We start from the raw sequence: 16,790 nt of genomic DNA, 5'->3' as shown, positions 1-16,790 counted from the left end.
TTTTTCACTTTTTTATTGTACCTGCAAGTTACGGTGGAGTGCATAGTCGTCTTGGAGAATCGTGGAAATTTTTTGGATTGAGGGCGAAAAAAAGTTTGGACCTTATATTAGTTGAGTGGTTGGGTTTAAATATTAATAATACATATTTTTTTGAAAAAAAAAGTTATATATAATCTAAAAAATAAAAATTCGGGCCTATCGGGGTATCGGACCGAAGTCCATCGACCACCCAGCCCTGCTTCATAGACGGATCTGGTGGAGTGTGTTAAATACATTACATGTTCAAGAGATATTTCTCATTATAGAGGGACGCGACGAGAACTTGATCAGTTTTGTGACCAAGTCTAAAAGCTTTATTGTGAAAGTGTAAATTTTTTGTGGACTAAATTAAAAGACTAAAAGTTTGTGTCAAAAGTTTGGTGACCCAAGGGAGCTTGATAACAAATAATTTTAAAGTACTTTGGGGCCCTTGTTACTAATTTGGGTATTCCCTTTTTTTAATTTAATCTTGGCTTTTCAAAAAATAAATAACAGGTTCTAGCATCTTCAAAATACATAATTTTGAAGTTTAGCTTAAAATCGGTCAATGAGATATAATTTTGATTATTATAATCCAATATCCCCAAATACAAAGCAAATTTACATGTTCATGCACATTTTAAATCATATGTAAGTCTACTAGCTAGTGCATTTTAATGGTTTCTAAAAGAGAGAATAAGACCCGGCCCCGTCCGTTTTTCGCTCGGTATGGTAAAATTATCCTTTTTCGGCCGATAATTCTTATACATAGTGTAAATTTACCTGTTTCCGACCGAAATTTTGAGCACGGCCCCCTCCGTTTTTTTGCTCGGTAGTGTAAATTTATCCTTTTTCGGCCAAAAATTCTTTTACATGGTGTAAATTTACCTGTTTCCGACCGAAATTTTAAGCCCACCCCCCTCTAGTTTAAGAATTTGTTTTATACATATTGAGTCCAGCACCCTCAACGTGTATGTCCAAGCTTCGCCAATGGTTGGGATTAATAAAAACCAATACACCATTTTTAAACTAGGATACTAGAAATTATTCATTTGACCACAAAGTCAAAGAAGGTTCTATAAAATTGTAAAATTCAAACAATTAGATTAAACTTATATTTTCATTCAGTGATTACTTTCCTACCTACTAACCACCAATATTAATATATTATTCACACATTTTTACAATTCAAAGCAAATATGTAATATGCCCTAAATAAATATAATAATTACCTGCAAGTAAGAAGGAATCAAATCTGGAATCAAAAGTTTGGTTTCATCCAAAGCAAACTGAATAAACTTTTGGTATGAATAATAACCAGAGACTGCTTTCATTAAACATGTACACCTCTTGGTTCTGGTTGGTAATAATAATAATGGATGTGGTTTAATGGTTGAAGGTAACAAAGTTGATGATGATGATAACCACTTCATTGTTGTTGAAAGATTTGCAGTTGGATATATGTCAGTTAGCTTTGAGCCTGTGTGGCATGTTTGTGTGTATATAGATTGTGTGCAGACAGTAATCTAGAAGACAGGAAGATTGAAGCATAGGTTTTGTACTTTGGTACATAGTCACGTGTTCCTGTTTGAACCGTTGGATTTTTTTTTTATTTTTTTTAATTATTTTCTTGATTTTCTTAAAAGTTGAAGCTATTGTCTAAGGCTTGGAACTTTACACTTTTTTTTTCACTTTTTTATTGTACCTGCAAGTTACGGTGGAGTGCATAGTCGTCTTGGAGAATCGTGGAAATTTTTTGGATTGAGGGCGAAAAAAAGTTTGGACCTTATATTAGTTGAGTGGTTGGGTTTAAATATTAATAATACATATTTTTTTGAAAAAAAAAGTTATATATAATCTAAAAAATAAAAATTCGGGCCTATCGGGGTATCGGACCGAAGTCCATCGACCACCCAGCCCTGCTTCATAGACGGATCTGGTGGAGTGTGTTAAATACATTACATGTTCAAGAGATATTTCTCGTTATAGAGGGACGCGACGAGAACTTGATCAGTTTTGTGACCAAGTCTAAAAGCTTTATTGTGAAAGTGTAAATTTTTTGTGGACTAAATTAAAAGACTAAAAGTTTGTGTCAAAAGTTTGGTGACCCAAGGGAGCTTGATAACAAATAATTTTAAAGTACTTTGGGGCCCTTGTTACTAATTTGGGTATTCCCTTTTTTTAATTTAATCTTGGCTTTTCAAAAAATAAATAACAGGTTCTAGCATCTTCAAAATACATAATTTTAAAGTTTAGCTTAAAATCGGTCAATGAGATATAATTTTGATTATTATAATCCAATATCCCCAAATACAAAGCAAAGTTACATGTTCATGCACATTTTAAATCATATGTAAGTCTACTAGCTAGTGCATTTTAATGGTTTCTAAAAGAAAGAATAAGACCTTTTGGTTTCTTGGCGATCCACCATCCTACCTAAGAAGCGTCCAAGTGATTGTCCGAGACTTGGGAGGTTTTGAACATTAACTGTCATTCCAAAGGACGGAAGAGTTTGAATTTGCTAGGATCCGTCATTTTAAATGTGAGATACTAAATAAGAAGCTCATGCTGAATATATAAGCTACAAACTGACCAAGAATGTAAGCAAAATTAATTAAGAAACTCCCAAACAAAACTAGTTTTTAACTCTTACACACATAAAAACCAATCTTTCAAGTGAACAAACATATATAGTAGAAACACATAAAAACCAAAACCATAGAAAAGGATGAGACTAAATTAAAAGTCACTTTTAAAAATCTTCATAACAGCTTCCTTAATATATGCAGGTTCATCTTCATCATCAAAATCAACATCCTCAATATTTAATTTAACAGGACCAAGAGTGCACCTATCAAAAGCAAAGACGGCTGCATCCTTCATCACATACCCGGAAACTGGCAGATCCAATATGGGAGTGTAACGAATAAACGACACATAATAATTATCAATTTCCAGATGTGAACCTAAATGTAACAAGTTCTTCATCTTTGTTAACTCTCCGCCATGAACAGTATCCGTCCTTCCGTTACTCGAATATTTAACGTGAACCTTTTCCAAAAATGGAAAATCCTTGACATTTGCCAACATGTTATCCTGCGCCACTGCGTCATGCAAACACTTACGAGCGATCTCATAATATTCACTGTGTTTCAACTCAACTTGATATAATAATATTCCCTTATTATTAACAACTGAGTTTGCTAACAGGAACACATATGATTCAAATTTGTTGCTGGACTTAATCTTCCACTTGAACAAATGACCATTATTATCACCTTCGGTTAGGCCTGTAAAAGAACTAAACGTTTACTGAACTGTTCATGAACCGTTTGGCGAGAATTTCGTTCGCTCATTTATGTTCTATTTCATAAACGAACAAACATGATAAAAAAGTTTGTGTTCAGTTAATAAAACAAACAAACATGAACACATGTTTTGTTCGTTCGTTTATGTTAGTTTGGGTGGATCCTCTACTTAAAGTTATATACCTATTCGTTTGCGTTCATATAAGTGTGTTCATTTATGTTAAGTTTATCAGTTTATGTTTGTTGTGTTCGTTTACACACACAGACATATAGTTGATTTCATTTGAAAACCACTTTGAGTTTTAAAAACTCAACGTAACAATTTTTTTTTAAATATATGTAATATATGTAGGATACATGTACGTAGAAAAATTACAACATTTTTTACGCACCGAATCGACTTTTTACATAAGTGTGTAACAAACGTTTAAATTAGTGTAATCACCGTACATCTTTATTTTCTCTCATACTTAATTTTTTAATCAGATTTAATCTCGACCATATAATCTAACCTATTTAATTAAATGTATGGTTAAGAATAAGGTTATTAAAGTTCTTAAAACTTAACAAGTTCTCAAATTATCACTCCTATAATTATATATATATATATATATGTGTGTGTGTGTGTGTTCATTTATCTTTATTCAATTATGTTTGTGAACTGTTTGCTTAGATTTTCAATGAACGAACACAAACCAACATGAACATGTTATTTTTTTTAAAAGAACGAACATGAACACATATATTTGTTTGTTTATAGGCCTCCCTCCGGGAGAAAGCTCGATGCATAGAGACTTTAGAGAATTACTAAACATCTTCTTCATTGAGGTAACTACAGAGCAAAACTACTTGGATTTAACCGAACCATCTTCAACATATGGTTTGATGGGCAGGCTGAAGCCAGATGGAGCAGTGAAGGAAACGGTGTCAACTTCATGGACGATCGATGAGAAACGACGACGAGAGGCTTTGCAAAGGCATAAAGATTTCAAATCGGTTACTTTGTTTAGAATATGGAGAGTGAGTTCGTCTGGTAAATGATTGAATGGAGAAGGTTTGTTTGATGGTTTCTTGAGGTTCTTCATCTTTGGATCAACAATGGTTTGGTTCTTTGGATATATATATATATATATATATATATATATATATATATACTAGATAGGTGCCCGCGCGATGCAGCGGGTGTTTGAACCTCTTAATCACGTAACAAATATAATTGTTTATGGTTCGGTTAAAACCTTGAAATCGTTTAAACCGGTCATTGGTTTGACTTTTTTTTTCTTTTTCATTTTTTACTTTCGGTTTGTTGGTCGGTTTCAAAATTTTCAAAACGTAGTAAACGGTTGGTTCGCGGTTTATACTGGCAACCGGCCATATGAAACCAGACCAAACTGTAAATGTTTAGAATATGGAGAGTGAGTTCGTCTGGTAAACGATTGAATGGAGAAGGATCGTTTGATGGTTTCTTAAGGTTCTTCATCTTTGGATCAACAATCGTCTGGTTCTTTGAAGTATATATAAAACCCTAATGGCTGTTTATACGTGGGATTTATGGTATATATACTATATAGCGGTAATAATAATAATAAAAAAAGTCGGCCAACAAACCAACTTTTTTAGAGCATTCTAAATTATGTCCGAATATCCGTATCCACCCGTATTTATTCATTACCTGTACGTGTACCCGTATGTGTCTATCAGATACGAGTACTCAAATTTACTGATTTAGGTACGGGTAATTTTGGGTACAGATACGAGTACAAATATGGGTATTACGGGTATCATTACCCGTTTAGAATATAAAGAGGCTTTTATTAGGTTTTCAACACTCATGACTTAACTACTAAGTGGAGTTTTCAAAATATAATATATATAAGTTGTATCAGTTCTTTCTCTCTTGTTTTTCTATAGAAATTGAGAAAGTAATAAACAAAAAAATGGAAAGGAGAAAATGAAAAGATGACTAGCGAAGATTAAACGGATGTTCACTCTTTTTTCATAATTTAATTTTGTTTTAAACATTTATTTATGTGAGACTTTGTATGTTTTGGAATTCATTACTTGATTATGAATGTATTTTATATTTCATACCAAATTTAGTGGAGATTTTAATTAAATAACAAAGTGGTATCAAAGCGAGTACCGTACCTGAAAGTACATGTACCTGTACCCATACCATAAAATTGGGTCCGCGTACGGGTACCAAGATTTACTAATTTTAGGTAAGGATACTTTTGGGTACAAGTGCGATACCGAGATTTCCAATGAGATCATAAAAGAAGTGAGTTGGAAGGGATCCACCGGTTAAACGGAATTGCCCAAAGAATGAACTCCGAAAGGTTGAATAAAAAAGAAAATAAAAATGAATAAAAAATGTGAAAAAGAAAGTAGTCAAAACAAAAATGAATCAACACGTTCAATAAATAAATGATTCTTCTCAGATTCTTTTCTTTTTTCTTATGACACGAGAATTCAATCCGGATTCTTGGATTTTGACCACAAAATAGAAATCCGTGTGTTGAGTTAGGATGGAGGATTGAATTCAAGTTAATAACGAGTAAACATATCATTTTCTAGCTCTAAGACTAGGAGTTCTCGAGGTCAACTAAGTTCTTTCAAATTATTTCTAACTATTAAGAAAAGGTAACAAAGATAAAATACTCTTATCCTTATTCCAAACCTGTTTCCCATCACATTCTTGATAACTACACTAAAAAAACATTACGTTTCTTTTTCTTAGATTTAATTGAATTATTATACCTTTATTATTACATTTTTTTTCTCCTATACTCACAACAACTTTCAACAAATATTTAAAAATAAATGGTGGCAAACAAACTATTCATAAATTTACAACAAATCACTACTTTTTTCTCTCCTCTAGTCATAACCCCCCTCTAAAATTTGCAAAATCATCTTACTAGTAACTGAGTAACGTTTGTAGTTCACACTTCACACCCTTACATAGTTAATTTCCTTTTTTTTTGAACGACCAACTAAGTAATGCCGCCCTTGTTTTTCTTATTCAGCGAAAAGGGTCGGCGTAACACGAAATGAGTATTGCTGGTTTCAGCACAACTTTACTAGTTTACTACTAGTATCTGAGTAACGTTTGTAGTTCACACTTCACACCCTTACATAGTTAATTTCCTTTTTTTTTTGAACGGCCAACTAAGTAATGCTGGGTACTCCGTACGCGGCCCCCTTTGGCTAAAGGTAGCCCGAGCCGGCCACGAGTCCGGACGGACGGAGCCCCTAGTGGTCCACCTATTGAGGGATTTCCTGGATAAAACCTGACCCCCACGCTTGTCAAACGGCACGACAACGAGGGACCGGTAAAACCGGGTGAGATCAGGACTCGAACCCTGATAAGCCAAGGTCATCCTCATATCTCCCAAATAAATTGGTGATAGTGAGGTCTATCATTTTGGAATAATATTAATTCACATTCATGATGTCTATCATTCGAGAACATATATATTTATAGTTCACATCCTTTTGGTTTGTATATACTCAAATTCTGCTCATATAATCTATGGTAGGTGGTTTTAAATGTATTCATTAGTTTTCTTGTCTTTGAACTTCGAAAATATGTACAATGCTATATTATTCCACAAGATCGACCGATCAAAGTTGATCTGCTTTCACGAATCAAAACATTTAAAATTTGAATGCCTCAATTTTTCCAATTCTTTGTCTTATAAATAGCACAAGTTTTACTTTCATATCATCCAAACAAAATCTTATTGTTTTCTTACATATTATCTATATCTATCTAGCAAAATAATCATGACTACCGCTAGTATCGAATTTGAGATCCCTTCCAAATTCCCAGCCGAGTTGGTTTTCAAAGTTTTCAAGAACTTCCCTGATCTCGCACCCAAGGTCAATCCTCAAGTATTCAAGTCCATTGAGTTAGTCGAGGGTGATGGAGGCGTTGGATCGATAAGGTTGTTCACATTCGGCAATGGTAAGAAATTACATCATCATTCATATAATTTGTATTAATGATGAAGTTTATTATTATTGTTGTGGTGGTGTTGTTATCGATTTCATTCTTTATATTTTCTAAACATAAACTATTCAACGTAGCTGTTCCATTCACAAGTGGAAAATTTAAGCACGATGTCATTGATGCGAGCACCTTTACCTTCAACTTTACATTTTTCGAAGGCGATTGCTTAATGGGTATATTAGACTCCATAAATCATCATGTTAAGATTGTACATTTTGCTGACGGAGGATGTGTGTTCAAACAGACAGTTATTTATAACTGCAAAGGTGACGAGAAGCCATCTAATGAAGTTCTTAACCTTGAAAAGGAACTATACGTGAAAACCTACAATGCTCTTGAGGCTTACGCCACTGCCCATCCCGAAGCTTATTAACCTATATTTCATCATGTCTGGCATTCTGGATTGTAATCGTTTCAATCCTGTGTTTTTAATCTCCCATTATTCATAATAAAGGTGTGTTTGAATAGTATTCAAGACACAATTATAATTGTAACAAGTTCCAATTTAATACCAATAAATAATAATGAGTGATTATCATAACCATTATTTTGTAGAGTGTGGCTTCTTGCTAGCTTTTTAATGATATATATTAGTCTTTTGTCGTTAAAAATGGCTAAAATGTGTTCATCATGTTCTCGTATTATATAAGTTTTAGGAAATAAAACTCTCACCGAATTAACTAACTTAACCGAATCACATAATTAACCGATGGTTCAGTTAACCATAATTGATTAACAAATAATTGCGGGTCGGTTTTGGTTATGGTTATGGTTATGGTTATGGTTATGATGTGTGTCATAACGTACCAAATTAACTGAACCAAACATATACCGCAATTTTGAAATAAATTTAAAAGATCGCCCATGCTTCTCCTAGAATTCATCTGTCAAAGATATTTTTGTTTTTTGTTTTCTTCACTATTTTGTTTACTAGTTCTTCATTATCATTACGTATTTATATAAGTTGTTTATTAATAAGTTATGCAATTAACAAACTAATATTGTTCCCTCAACGTTTATGATCTCCATAATTCAACGGCTAGAAACAACTAAATCCGAAGTTATATTAAATTAGTTGAGTATAAAATCTTTCAAGATACTTGAGTGTTTACATCCAGAAATAGCATTCTCATTTGAGTCTCTATCTTCATATATAGAATTTAATAAAAAAAATACATTTTTCCTAAACTTTGTTTATCCAAAACCTCACACATCAAGTTATTCTCCATCTTTTCTCTATCTTATTTATAAGCACTTACTTTATTGTTTTTTCCCCTCAATTTTGTGCACTTAAAAATTATATAGATTGATGAATAGTCACACTCTACACATAGATGGTCACTATTGTTCTTAGATCAAACGCACTGAAGCGTTTTAGAGGTGAAAAAAGCCCCATAGCACCAGGAACACGGCCCCCTCGGGTGCTAAGGGGGCGTTTTGGAGGCCAAATGTGTCTTGAACGTTTTGTGGGAAGCGCCAATGTGGTTTTGACTTTGGTCAACCACACTAACAGCCAATAATTAAGAGGGTAGGGTGCGCTTCCACCCCACCACTACACGCAGTCAAATGTAAAATTTTCTTTTCCTATAGAGATTCCATTGAATAGAGGTTTTAAGTGTTTTCTTTATTTCATAGTCAATAGAGTTGAGTTACTATATATAGGTTTTAAGTGTTTTCAAGTTGAGTTACTATACCACCTTGCAAGTTTGTAGCAAGTTTGCATTCACAAACCCAACCTTCACAAACTCTAAAAGCATCTATAACAACAAATCTATACAAACCGTCACGTCATCGTCAAATCATATTAAAACATTTCTCAAAAGCCTCATTTTCTTTCACAACAACAAACCTCCACAAACCTGACTAAAAAGTTGTATATATATATATATGTTATATATATATATGTGTGTATGTGAGAGAAATGACCACATCATTAGGTTGTTCCTAGTTTGTGTCTACAAACTTCATGCAGACTCTCCACAGCTAGGATATTTGTGACCAAAAAGTTTGTCACTTGAAACCTTGGATTTTGTAGCACATTATGGTTGCTCTAAATAACTGGCTCATGTTGAAAAGGTTGCAAACTAGCCAAGGATCCATTTAAGCAAAATTAACTTAGAAACTCCCGAACAAAACAAGTTTTTACCTCTTGCACACCTAAACAATCTTTCAAGTGAACATAGTATAAACACATTAAAACTAAAACCATAGAAAATGATGTTTACCATTTTGCATGATTATGATCATACTATTAACTCAATGAAGTATGATTTTCATCAACAAGATCAACACCAACCTCAAATACAAAGAGGGTTACCTCCTTCATCAAGTACTCGGTTTGAAGTTCCAACAAGGGAATGTAACACCACCTCGATACATAATGAGCATGTTCCTGATCGAGGCGAACCTAGATGCAATGGACTCTTCATCTTTGCCAGCTCTCCACCTCTTTTATTCGAATATTTTATGTAAACCTTTTCCAATAAGGGAAAATCCTTAACGAAATTTACCAGCATGTTATATCGTGCCATTGCATCACGCAAACACTTACGCGCAATCTCAACTTTCTTCCGATTCAACTCAACTTTATTTCCATTAAAACAAGATAATATTCCCTTACTGTTAGACTGAGTTTGGTGACAGCAACACATATGATTCAAATTTGTTACCGAACTTAATCTTCCACTTGTACAAAAGACCATTATTATCACCTCCGGTTATACTTGTAAACGAACCGAAGTGATTGTCCGAGACTTGGAGGTTTCGAACATTAACCGTCATTCCAACGGACGAAAGGACGGAACAGTTTGAATTTGCTAGGATCCGTCATTTTAAATGTAAGATACTAAATAAGAAGCTCATACTGAATATATAAGCTACAAACTCATCAAGAATCTAAGCAAAATTAACTAAGAAACTCCCAAACAAAACTAGTTCTTAACTCTTACACACATAAAAACGGAAAGTTATTTGAAATAGGAAAAACTTAAAAAACAAAATGGTTTTTAGGAGAGAGAAAAATTGTATTAAGAAAAAAGGTTAATAAAAAAATAAATAAATAATAATAGTATTTGAAAAGGTGGTGCGTCAAATCAGTCAAAAAGGTGTGTCAAATCAGCCAAAAATACTATTCACATCCGTCATTTGAAATGGCGGATGTCAAGATGACATCTTCCATTTCAAATGGCGGATGCCCAATAAAATACTCTTTTACACATAGGGGTAGCCTACTTTGGAAATTGTGACCTGCCAGTTTGACTGACGGATCACCAAAGTTGACATCCGCCATTTCAAATGGCGGAACACGAATAAAATATTCATGATCCGCCATTTGAAATGACGGAACACATGGTAATCGTCCAACTCACCAGACAAGATCTGACAGGCCCCACTTGTTTGTTGACATCCGTCATTTCAAATGACGGATCTTCTATTTTCTTAATACAATTTTTCTCTCTCCTAAAAACCATTTTGTTCTTTTAAGTTTTTGCTATTTCAAAAAAATCCAATCTTTCAAGTGAACAAACATATATAGTAGAAACACATAAAAACTAAAACCATAGAAAAGGATGACTACCATTTTCCATGATGATGAAACTAAATTAAAAGTCACTTTTTGAAAAACTTCATAACAGCTTCCTTAATATATAATGCATGTTCATCTTCATCATCAAATTCAACCTCCTCAATATCAAAACTCAATAAACTATGATTTTCACCAGGATCATGACGTCTATCAAATACAAAGAGGGCTGCATCCTTCATCACATACCCAGAAACCGGCAGAACCATTATGCGAACGTAACATATCACCGATAAACGATAATTATCAATTTCCAGAAGTGAACCTAAACGTAGCAAGTTAACAGGTTTCGTCCTTTCACTCGCATCTTTAATGTGAACCTTTTCCAATAATGGAAAATCCTTAATGACATTTACCAACATGTTATCTCGCGCCACTGCGTCATGAAAACACTTACTCGCCATCTCAAGTACACTACTTAAGTTCAACTCAGCTTCTTCATGATATAATAATATTCCCTTATTATTAACAATTGAGTTTGCTGACAGGAACGCATATGATTCAAATTTGTTACTGGACTTAGATAACTTAATCTTAAACTTGAACAAACGACCATTATAACTATCACCTCCGGTTAGGCCTGTAAAAGAACCAAACGTTTAGTGAACTGTTCATGAACCGTTTGGTGAGAATTTCGTTCACTCATTTAAGTTCTATTTAGTAAACGAATAAACAAGAACAAAAAGTTCGTGTTCATTTAATTAAACAAACAAACATGAACACATGTTTCGTTCGTTCATTTATGTTAGTTTGGGTGGATCCTCTACTTAATGTTTTATATCTATTTACTTGTGTTCATATAAGTGTGTTCAATTATGTTAAGTTTATATTTGTTTGTGTTCGTTTACTCACACACACACACACACACACACACACATATATAGTTGATTTCATTTGAAAACCACTTTGAGTTTTAAAACCTCAACGTAACAATTTTTTTTACATATATGTAGGATACATGTACGTTGAAAAATTACAACATTTTTTACGCACCGAATCAACTTTTTACACAGGTGTGTAACAAACGTTTGAATTAGTGTAATCACGGTATATCTTTATTTTCTCTCATACTTAATTTTTTAATCAGATTTAATCTCGACCATATAATCTAACATATTTAATTAAATGTATGGTTAAGAATAAGGTTATTAAAGTTCTTAAAACTTAACAAGTTATTAAATTATCACTCCCATAATTATATATATATATATATATATGTTCATTTATCTTTATTCAATTATGTTTGTGAACTGTTTGCTTAGATTTTCAATGAACGAATATAAAACGAACGGGAACATGTTATTTTTTAAAAAAGAACGAACATGAACACATATATTTGTTTGTTTATAACAGGCCTACCTTCGGGAGAAAGCTCGATGCATAGAGACTTTAGCGAATTACTAAACATCTTCTTCATTGAGGTAACTGCAGAGCAAAAGTACTTGGATTTAACCGAACCATCTTCAACGTATGGTTTGATGGGCAGGCTGAAGCCAGATGGAGCAGTGAAGGAAACTGTGTCGACTTCACGGACGATCGATGAGAAACGTCGACATGAGGCTTTGCAAAGGCATAAAGATTTCAAATCGGTTACTTTGATTAGAATATGGAGAATGAGTTCGTCTGGTAAACGATTGAGGGAGAAGGTTTGTTTGATGGTTTCATGAGGTTCTTCATCTTTGGATCAACAATGGTTTGGTTCTTTGGAATATATATATATATATATATATACTAGATAGGTGCCCGCGCGATGCAGCGGGTGTTTGAACCTCTTAATCACGTAACAAATATAATCGTTTATGGTTCGGTTAAAACCTTGAAATCGTTTAAACAGGTCATTGGTTTGACTTTTTTTTTCTTTTTCTTTTTTTACTTTTGATTTGTTGGTCGGTTTCAAAATTTTCAAAACGTAGTAAACGGTTGGTTCGCGGTTTATACTGGCAACCGGCCATATGAAACCAGACCAAACTGTAAATGTTGAATGCATTTTAATGTTTTATTATTAATTATTATATATGTTTTGTAATATATATTAGATATAGTTAAAATTTAATTGAACATAATCTTTTTACTACGAACTTGGCTATACAACTTCAAATTACCTAATTGCAGTATGATTCATTTTGTGATCTTTGTTGTTATTATTTCACGCCCTAGATATTCCATTAATATTTACTATTTATGTGGCTAAAATTATCATTTTTTATTTATGATCCTCTAAAGTATCATATTATGTTGGTGTTTAGTTAAAATTGATGGTACATTTAAATTAATAATTATTTTAAACTAAATTTATTATTAAAGTTTAAACTGTGAAACCAAACTGGAACCAGACCATTAGTAACGATTCGGTTTCAACTTTCAATGGTTGAGTTTGGTTTTGAACGACAAAAAAAATCAGTATTAACGGTTAGACTCACAAGTTTAACTTAAAAACCATCAAAACCGACATTGAACACCCCTACATAACATATTAATTTATTTAAAATGAAAAAAATTATAACAATATCATATCCAAATTAAAGAGAATAAAATGCTCGTGTTTATGGTGTAATTTTTTTATAAAAATATTAACGTTTGTAAAGGCTATAGTCGTTTAAAAATCATGGGTGTGAAGTTAGTTTACAACTTAAATAAATAACATAATTTGGTTAAAAGGTAAGGGACCAAACTTGTAAGTTGAATGGATTGTGTTTAAAAGACAAGTTTACCCTTACTAACGCATGTACCTCATGCTTTAAGTGTTGTAAATTACTTAAAAATTGATGTCTTAATTTGCTCTTATTTGGTGTATTATATATATATATATAAAACCCTAACGGTTGTTTAATTTATACGTGGGATTTATGGTATATATAGCAGTATTAATAATAAAAACAACAACAACAACAACAACAACAACAACAACAACAACAATAATAATAATAGTGATAAAAGTCGTCCAACAAACCAACTTTTATTAGAGCATTTTAAATTAGGGATGAGATTTTTTTCTCGAATACTCGTATTCGTATCTATTCAGTATTCGTACATGTACCCGTATGTGTCTATCAGGTACGGGTACCCAAATTTACTGATTTGAGGTACGAGTACTTTCGGGTACATGTACGTGTATTGTATTGTTTAGAATATGAATGAGCTTTTATTAAGTTTTCAACACTCATGACTTAACTTTCAAGTGAAATTTTCAAGACATAATATATATCAGTTGAATCAGTTATTTCTCTCTTGTTTTTCTGTAGAAATTGAGGAAACAATAAACAAAGAAAAGGAAAAGGAAAAATGAAAAAATGACAAACGAAGATTAAACGAATGTTAACTTTTTTTGTATAAGTTAATTTTGTTTTAAACATTTATTTTTGGAAGACTTTGTATGTTTTGGAATTCATTACTTGATTATGAATGGATTTAATATTTCATATCAAGTTTAGTGGAGATTATTTTTATTTAACAAGGTGGTACCAAAGCGAGTATCGTACCCGAAAGTACCTGTACCCGGACCATAAAATTGTGTCCGAGTACGGGTATCCAGATTTACTAATTTTAGGTACGGGTACATGTACGGTAACGATCTCAACCGTATTCCAAACCCGTTTTCCATCACATTCTTTATAACTACACTAAGAAAACATTATGTTTCTTTTTCTCATATTTAATTGAGTAGTATTTTTTATATCTTTATTATTACATTTTTTTTCTAATATAATCACAACCAATTTCAACAAATATTAAAAAAATAAATGATTGCAAACAAACTATCCCCAAATTTACAACAAATAACTACCTTTTTTCCTCTCCTCTAGTCATAACCCCCACCCGAAAATTTGCAAAAGCATCTTACAAAAATTTAGAGGATGGATACCTTTTGGACTCCGTTTATGTATTTTGACTTCCAGTTATGCATTTGGGGCTACCTTTGTGCCCTTTGAGTTCCATTTGTGTTTTTAGGCTTTGTGCCTTTTGAGATCTATTGGTGACTTTTGGGCTCCGATTATGCCTTTTGGGGCCCTTTTGTGTCTTTTGGGCTCAGCTTGTGCCTTTTGGGCATCGTTTGTGTCTTTGGACTTTAAGGGTCTTTTTGTGCCTTTTTGGGTCGTTTGTGCCTATTGGGGGTTCTTTTGTACCTTTGGGCTCCTTTGTGCATTTTGACTTCTAGTTGTGCATTTTGTGCTCCCTTGGCTCCGTTTGTTGCTTTTGACTCCCGGTTGTGCCTTCCGATTTGGTAAAGTCAGTACCGAATCGCTATCAAGTTTTTAGTTTTCGGTATTGGTACAGTACTGGTATTTTCCAAATTTTGCACGAAATACCGGTACCGAACCGAACATTTCGGTACAGGTACCAAATATTTCAAATTTTTGGAATTGGGTTTTTCAGAACCGGTACATGTACCATCATGAGCTCATCCCTAGTTCAAACTCAGGTTTCCTGTATTAGGACAAACACATGTTTCCACCACGCCGGACCACCTTTTTGCTTTAATGTTTGTGACACGAAATATGTATATATAAAACTATATAATATATATTTAAAAAAAATTGGCCCCTTAAGATATTGGGGCTTGTGCAATTGCACAAGGCCAAAGCCAGCCCTGCTAACGCTATGCCGCCCTTGTTTTTCTTATTCAGCGAAAGGCTTGGCGTAACACGAAATGGATATTACTAGTTTCAGCACAACTTTACTAGTTTACTACTAGTGAGTGAGTAACGTTTGTTTGTAGTTCACACTTCACACATTTACATAGTTAATTTCCTACTATTACTTAATTAAATACGTAATATTTTAGAATAATATAAATTTACATTCATGATGTCTATCATTCGAGAACATATATATTTTATAGTTCACATCCCTTTGGTTTGCTTATACTCAAATTTATGGCTGTTGGTTTTGAATGTATTCATTACTTTTTTTTTTATTTTTCTTGTCTTTGAACTTTGAAAATACGTACACTGCTATATTATTCCACAAGTTCGACCGGTCAAAGTTGATGTGCTTTCACGAATCAAACATTTTAAATTTGAATGCCTCAATTTTTCCAATTATTTTGTCTTATAGATAGCACAAGTTTTACTTGCATATCATCCAAACAAAATCTTCTTACTTTCTTGCATTCAATCTTCCAAACAAATTAATTATGACAACCGCTAGTATCGAATTTGAGATCCCTTCCAATTTCCCTGCTGAGTCGGTTTTTAAAGTTTTCAAGAATTTTCCTGATCTCGCACCCAAGGTCAATCCTCAGGTATTCAAGTCCATTGAGTTAGTCGAGGGTGATGGAGGTGTTGGATCGATAAGGTTGTTCACATTCGGCGACGGTAAGAAATTACATCATCATTCATATAATTTGTAGTGAAGGAGTTTATTATCATTTTCATTCTTTAAATTTTCTAAACATAAATTGTTCAATGCAGCTGTTCCATTCACAAGTGGAAAATTTAAGCACGATGTCATTGATGCGAGCAGCTTTACCTTCAACTTTACATTTTTCGAAGGCGATTGCTTAATGGGTATATTAGACTCCATAAATCATCATGTTAAGATTGTGCCTTCTGCTGACGGAGGATGTGTGTTCAAACAGACAGTTATTTATAACTGCAAAGGTGACGAGAAGCCGTCCGCTGAGGTTCTTAACCTTGAAAAGGAACTATATGTGAAAACCTATAACGCTATCGAGGCTTACGCCACTGCTCATCCGGAAACTTATTAATTTATATTGCATCAATGTGTGTTGTTAAGGATTGAAATCGTTTTCATTCTTGTGTTTTAATCTCCTGCTTATTCATGATAATGGTGTGGTGTATTTGAATAGTATTCAAGATACACAATTATAATTGTAACAAGTTTCTATTTAATACCGATAAATAAT

The 16,790-nt window shown here is 33.1% G+C and overlaps 3 protein-coding genes across 3 annotated transcripts; 2 read left to right on the top strand and 1 right to left on the bottom strand.

Moving 5' to 3' along the window:
* Positions 1–2,757: 2,757 nt before the first annotated feature.
* Positions 2,758–4,411, bottom strand: LOC143582917 (uncharacterized). The gene is made up of 2 exons (XM_077065378.1): positions 4,192–4,411; positions 2,758–3,308 (listed from the first exon to the last, which is right to left on the bottom strand). The coding sequence occupies exons 1-2, from the start codon at positions 4,409–4,411 to the stop codon at positions 2,758–2,760; spliced, it is 771 nt and encodes a 256-aa protein (XP_076921493.1).
* A 2,663-nt stretch (positions 4,412–7,074) lies between these two features.
* Positions 7,075–7,714, top strand: LOC143582927 (root allergen protein-like). Its single transcript, XM_077065385.1, has 2 exons — positions 7,075–7,296; positions 7,419–7,714. The coding sequence occupies exons 1-2, from the start codon at positions 7,116–7,118 to the stop codon at positions 7,712–7,714; spliced, it is 477 nt and encodes a 158-aa protein (XP_076921500.1). The 5' UTR covers positions 7,075–7,115.
* Positions 7,715–16,056: 8,342 nt separating this feature from the next.
* On the top strand, positions 16,057–16,790 carry LOC143582925 (root allergen protein-like). Its single transcript, XM_077065383.1, has 2 exons — positions 16,057–16,239; positions 16,336–16,790. Exons 1-2 carry the CDS (start codon positions 16,059–16,061, stop codon positions 16,629–16,631), a joined length of 477 nt encoding a protein of 158 aa, XP_076921498.1. The 5' UTR covers positions 16,057–16,058; the 3' UTR covers positions 16,632–16,790.

Source organism: Bidens hawaiensis, unplaced genomic scaffold (genome assembly GCF_021521415.1).
Source record: "Bidens hawaiensis isolate Kalapana, Puna unplaced genomic scaffold, B.hawaiensis_p1.1 tig00032064_1, whole genome shotgun sequence".
Lineage (NCBI taxonomy): Eukaryota > Viridiplantae > Streptophyta > Magnoliopsida > Asterales > Asteraceae > Bidens > Bidens hawaiensis.
This window is presented reverse-complemented; position numbering and strand designations above follow the sequence as displayed.

Excerpts from the sequence above, each read along its gene's own strand:
- LOC143582927 (XM_077065385.1), top strand. The coding sequence starts at position 7,116 with ATGACTACCGCTAGTATCGAATTTGAGATCCCTTCCAAATTCCCAGCC. Across the intron at positions 7,297-7,418 it reads GTTGTTCACATTCGGCAATG|CTGTTCCATTCACAAGTGGA; the intron begins GTAAGAAATTAC and ends TATTCAACGTAG.
- LOC143582925 (XM_077065383.1), top strand. The coding sequence starts at position 16,059 with ATGACAACCGCTAGTATCGAATTTGAGATCCCTTCCAATTTCCCTGCT. Across the intron at positions 16,240-16,335 it reads GTTGTTCACATTCGGCGACG|CTGTTCCATTCACAAGTGGA; the intron begins GTAAGAAATTAC and ends TGTTCAATGCAG.
- LOC143582917 (XM_077065378.1), bottom strand. The coding sequence starts at position 4,411 with ATGAAGAACCTCAAGAAACCATCAAACAAACCTTCTCCATTCAATCAT. Across the intron at positions 3,309-4,191 it reads CAAACCATATGTTGAAGATG|GCCTAACCGAAGGTGATAAT; the intron begins GTTCGGTTAAAT and ends GTTCTTTTACAG.